Source organism: Panthera onca, chromosome C1 (genome assembly GCF_046562875.1).
Source record: "Panthera onca isolate mPanOnc1 chromosome C1, mPanOnc1 haplotype 2, whole genome shotgun sequence".
In the NCBI taxonomy this organism is placed as follows: Eukaryota; Metazoa; Chordata; class Mammalia; order Carnivora; family Felidae; genus Panthera; species Panthera onca.
In genome coordinates, this window is record NC_138346.1 from 28,322,046 (window position 1) to 28,328,045 (window position 6,000).

General features: G+C 41.5%; 1 protein-coding gene across 2 annotated transcripts in view; it reads right to left on the bottom strand.

Annotated features, from left to right (window-relative positions):
- PIKFYVE (phosphoinositide kinase, FYVE-type zinc finger containing) overlaps window positions 1-5,093 on the bottom strand; it is an 81,633-nt gene extending 76,540 nt beyond the window's left edge. The window contains exons 1-2 of one of the 2 annotated variants that reach the window (XM_078450944.2): window positions 4,985-5,092; window positions 1,354-1,534 (exon numbers count right to left, since the gene is read on the bottom strand). In XM_078450944.2, coding sequence (XP_078307070.1) covers window positions 1,354-1,525 — 172 coding nt within the window. In that variant the 5' untranslated portion in view covers window positions 1,526-1,534; window positions 4,985-5,092. Of the gene's footprint in view, window positions 1-1,353; window positions 1,535-4,984 lie in introns of both variants that reach the window. The other variant, XM_060623280.2, reaches the window with a different exon arrangement.
- Window positions 5,094-6,000: the final 907 nt, after the last annotated feature.

The following is a 6,000-nucleotide window of genomic DNA, read 5'->3' on the forward strand; positions in this document are numbered from 1 at the left end:
CTTTAAAAAAGTCTGTTAATACCATTAAAATTTCTTCTGAACTAATTAAACTATTAACCCTCAAGTTCCTTACAAGAGGGATTACTTTCTAATGCATTTCAAATAATACAGCCAAATATAAAGCAGAGATAATAGGCCATATTTTTTTAAATTTTTTTTTAAATGTTTATTTACTTATTTTGAGTGACAGAGAGAGAAAGAAAACACCAGCAGAGAAAGCGAGAATCCCAAGCAGACTCCATGCTGTCAGTGCGGAGCCCAACGCAGGGCTCCAACTCGGGAACCGTGAGATCATGACTTAGGCTGAAGTCAAGAGTCAGATGTTTAACTGAATGAGCCACCCAAGGCGCCCCTATTTTTTAAAATTTTTCTTCCAGGTAAAAAATACCTTACTTCAAAAGAGCTCACTTAAAAAGTACCTTTTCCCTTCTAGTTATGGAATGAACAAGTCATGGATATAAAAGATACAGCATAGGGAATATAGTCAATGGTACTGCAGTAACGCTGTATGGTGACAGATGACAGCTACACTTGGGGGAGCGGGGTATAACTTGTCAAAATCACTATGCTGTACACCTGAGACTAATGTAACATTAGGCGTCAGCTATACTTCAATTAAAGAAATAAAAATAAGCAAGATCCCAATTAAGGAACATTTTGTAAAATATTTGGCGTGTTCTCTACAAAAATGTCCATCTCACAAGACAGAGAATAGGAGACAAAAGATAGATGAAAACTATATGCAGTATGTAATCCTGGACCTGATCCTGGAATGGAAGTTTTGAGGGCAATGCATTTGTTTGAATACAGACTGTTGATTAAATAAAAGTCCTGCATGATGTTAAATTTCCTTATATAAATAGGTAAAAAGTATCTCTTCACTTGATATTATTACACTTACATCTTAATCTAACAGGTTTAAGTCAAGAAGCGTGCTGACAGTTTCAATTTTGGAAAAATAGGAATCTTTCCTCCCAGGTGCTGAGTCTTCTAGTTTTATGGCTTTAATTAAAATCTTTTGGCTATTTACCCCCATAAAAACAAAGTCCATTCTGTGAACTTAAGAAAGTTGAAACATATTAAGAAACGAAAAAAAAATGCTACCTTCAAAGAGGGATCTCCTTTTAACATTATTTTTCAATTCAGACCTTCAGTTACCAATAACTAATAAGATTACAGGGAAAATTCTAGCTTTCTTCTCTTGAGCAGCAAACCCCAGTGACCGATGATTAAAGCTATCTCCTTGTTGATATTTCACATTCTTGCAAAGACACAGCATGAAAGCTGAGCTGAACAAGAGAATTTTAGAAAATCAAAATTACAGGTTCTCTGATCTGTAAGAACAAGTCTTACCTTTGTTAAATCGAAAGAGATTTACAAAAGAACTATACGCTGATTTAAAAGGAGGTTCGTCCTGATCAGGAGTCAAAGGTTTAAAGTGTGTGAGATGAGAAGGACTAGTAGGAGATCGAGGCAAATCATTAGCCGAGTCCAATGTTGGGGAAGTCTTATCATCTGTGGCCATTTCATGAGTCTAAAAAACAAAAGATAGGAGTTGCTAAGGAAGCCCAAAATTTGATTCCAAACAGCATACCTAAATATCTGGAAATCTGACTCTGAAAACTCTGATCTCTGAAACCAAAGAGTAAATAAATCTAGTTTAGTATATATTGCAAATTAAGGCTTAAAAACACTGCAGTCTAGATCATAAGGAAGGGTGTCAGACAACTGAAACTACGATTACACAGCCAATCTAATTTTCAACATTGCTATTTAATCTACAGAAAATATAAAAATTATTAGTAATTTGGAGGTAAGGCACAAATGTGAGCAGGAAAAAAGAAATAAAAAGCATTTTCACATAATTTATATCTTTTCCATTTTAACATTTTTTTTGGAAAAAGAGATAACTCAACAGCTGTTTAAAGTTATAAGGAAAACTGGTTTTACACAACCATATTAATTCCTCAAAAAATTTTTAATTTATTTCAATTTTTCTTTTAAAAATATAAAACATAAATATTTCCAAGAAAAGAAAATGAAAGTCATCCCTTAATGACATTTCTGTACAACCTCAAAGATTTCTTCAAACTGTGCCTCATCTCCTCAAGAACTATTCAAATCAACAAACTGTTCCTGTCATCTCTCCTCCTAGGCACGTGAATCTGGTTTTTCTCCTTTTAAGCATAACCTCATATAGACATTAAAATGAAGATCTTCAAGAGCTTTTTTTTTTAAATAACCAAAAATGATAGTTCAACCAAAGTAGTAAAGGTAAGCACATCACCAGATGGAGGGTAGAGAAAAACACTGATGTCTCTTTTCTGCCGTATTAACACTTCAAATTAATGACAACCATGAACTATGCATAACTGTAGTCATTAAAGTACTACAGATGACTTTTGATTTTTGTCATCTACTTTATATCTTACAAAGAGGACATCACACTCCCACAAAACGCTTTTCAGTTTCAAAATCGTATCTACCACCTTGTTTTAATTTTACAAAAATCCTGGAAAGCGCACAGAGCTGGCCTTACTACACTTTGCCTTTGAGGCAACCAATGCACACTGAACCTAAAGTGACTTTCTTGAGGGTCACACAACTAGTCAGTCAGTGGTAGAACTGTAATTACACCCCAAGTTTTATCCCAGAATTCCTCTTTAGATCGAAATTATTATTGTAGCTCTTCACAGACTTCAATTCCAGCCTATCTAAATTCCTGATTAATAATTTAATTGATTAAAGCAGAAATGAAACCATGGACTTGAACATGATTTGGCAATAAATGTTTATTGGTATGGGGGGGAGTAGAGGAGGAAGAAAAAGAGGAAGGAGTGTTGAGGAAAAGGAGGAAGGAGAGAGATGGAGAAGAGAGAGGAAGGAGGGAGAAAGGAGGAGAGGGTGGGAGGGAGTGAGGGAGATGGAGGGAGACAGAAAGGGTCTCTAATACCACCTTCTATTGGGGAGAATAGTCAACAATTCTAAATTATCATGACAATCCATATTCCAGCATAAAAGATTCTGAAGCAAGCTGCTAAACGAATTTGTGTCAACTCAAAATGGGGGGGGGGGGGGGTAGGGAGAAAAAGGGGAAGAAAAAAGAGTACTAAAGACAAAGGATTGTGTGATTGCAACAACCACCCTCAGGCTTGGAAAAACAGTCCACATTCTACTGTGACATAAGTAGCATCTGAAGCAGAGTTAGCAATCTGCATGAAGAATCTCAGCGTTACTACTGAGGGTCACCCATATACAAAACTATTAATAAGCTTTGGAGATGTGAGCATAAAAATTACCATGAAAACGCTCAGCAAGTGCAGTCTCTGAAACATAAACACAATCACACAGCTAATCTTAACAATTTCATAATGACACCAGCATCTTGAAAAAACTGCCTTACAACTCTTATTCTCTGGCAGCTTAATTACTGTCTGGGATATAAACTAGGCCTCCTTGCTGACAGGCAATTAGAAATATTAACCTGGCCTTCCAAATGCCAGTACTTTGCCTCTTATTTCAAGGCTACCCCACCACACACTATCTCGGTGATGAAGCCAATGTGAAGGCTAATCAGGTATTACACGTAGAACACAGGCCAGATCCACTAGCCAATTTCAAAATATAGTGGATGAAAAAATCCAAGTATCAGCTGAATAATTTCTAAATACAGTTTTTAAAAATACTCAAGACATATCTAATAATGCAGGCCAGCTGAATACTAGAATTGTCAGTTTCCATCAACAAAGATTTTGTTGTTCAATTTTTGACCAACATGCCAACAGAAACACTAAAGGAAGACCACAACGTGATCCACATTACTCTTCCCAGAAAGCAGAAAATGGGAGCCCACAGGAAAAGAAAAAGGGAAAGTTGTTTTGCTCCACAGAACAGACGACCTGCCCAATCTTTGTCAAAAGCTCAAACCCAACCAAAACAAACAAACAAACAACTAAGGTTATTTTTGAATCCTGATAGAATGAAAGTTTTGGAGTGGCAGAAAAGGAGATTCAAATAAGTTTGAAATAAGAGAGTGCAAAACCAAACCACTACCTCTGGTTTTAAAAGAGTATGCACTGAATCAATAAATGATAATTTAACACATACCTACACATCTCAGATAAACATAAATAACTTGCTTTCTACAGAATTCTAGCACTTCTCATATTTCTTGAATATCTTAAAAATAATCTCTATACTGGGCATATCTTAATTCTCTAAAAACATCCATCGCATTTCATCCTCACGCTTTTGCTGGGAACATTATAAGCAAAGGTAAAATACTAAATGGGAAATCAAGTCTCCTCCTCAAGAGACTTTGAAACATAGGTAGTAATGGGATGGACTCAAGTAGAAGAAACAAATATTTTTAAAAAGGTCTGTTCATATTTGAAAACCCACTACTGGTGTCGTTTTCTGCAGCTCAAGAACTTTCTTTTTCAGTCTACGGATGCACCTCTGACACACAGACTAGGAGCTGATCCATCAGAGAGGGAGGAGGAACGGGACTGTGCACCTCCGAAATAAGCTGAGAGACGTGGGACAAGAGAGGGGCAAGAGAACTTCAAATGTTTCCAAGGAAACCTCTTCAAGTACAGCCGCACCCGGTTCCCAGACCAGGGGCAACCGGGGAATCGGGGAGCCGGCTTGCTGCGGGTACCGGTTCTCTGCCCTTCGTTGCCCAGCCTCGGCCACAGTCCGGCCTCCAGCCACGGTGGTGAAGCTTCAGCTCTCGCCTTCACTTCAGCCTTCCCCTCGGCTCTGGCCCCGGAGCTCCCCAAACCGGCCTTCTTCCTCACTCTCAGCGCCAGCCGGCCGCGCGCCAGGCCCCCTCCCTTACCTGCGCCTCCCGCCTGGGCCCCGCCGGCCACCCTCCACCCCGGTCGCCGCTTCACCCCGTTCAGGCGCGGAAAGCCAGCTCCGGAGCGCAGCGACGGGGGTACGCGGGCCGCCGGCGGTTGCTGCAGGAAGCAAAGCCACTTACATGGTTGATGCGGCTTCTCCCTTCCCCCGAAGGCTCCGCCCCCTGTCCCTCCTTCTCTCCAATCCGCAATTCTCCCGGCCGCCGGCTCCGCCCTCTTCTTCCCGTCCGCGCCACGTTTGGATCAGACGCCCAGGCAAAAAGAGTCGAGTTCAGATAGAGTCGTCCTCGACAGCTTGGCTGGTTAGGCCGCCTCCTCCTTCCCAGAGGAAGGCAGGGCGACTGCATGCGTGAGCGTCACGCGTGTCGGGTCACCGGACGGGTGCTGGCTGGGCCACCGCGGTTACCGTATGTGTTCGATGACATGGGCTCTCGTAATGTGTTACCGCGCTCAGCGTTCCTAGGGACTGACACTCAGGAGAGCGACGACTGTTGTCACACTTAAGTGACTCCGTCAATAACTGGCCAGATGACCTTAAGCAAATTACTAACTTCCTTAGGCCCCTGCCCTCTTAACTGTAAAATGGGGCTGATAACAATACCCACTTCACGGACAGTTTTTTTGAAGATTAAGGAAAACATGGCACGTAAAGCCTTTGGCACAGCGCCTTACCCAGAGTAAGTCATGGGAGCTCTACAGCTAGTGTTTTCATTCAAGTTGTGTGTTGCCAAGACTGGGTGCCAAGAAAATTACCGAGCCTGGTCTTGCTCAGCCTGGCTAGCATTAATCCATCTTTTTGTCCTGCTGTGAGCGTTGTGCCCTTAGCTGAAGACAACACGCCAAAACCTGCTGACCCCAACGGTGGGACTTGGCAGGGAGGTCAGAAAGTTAATGAAACCCAAAGTGAGGTGCTATTTTAATTCAATTCTCCAGGCCCTTTCCTCAAGAGTTTTGGCAAATCCCTACCCAGTTTTCCTCGAGTTGCCCTCCTCAGCGGATGGAGAATGGCGTCAAAACCTGAAGGCTGATATCACTACAGGGAAATCCCGATCACCATCCTCAGCTGGGTCCCTCGGCAATCATCCTCAGAGTGGGTAGTCTGCCCCCTCTCCCCTCCGTCACTACTGTTCCACATCAC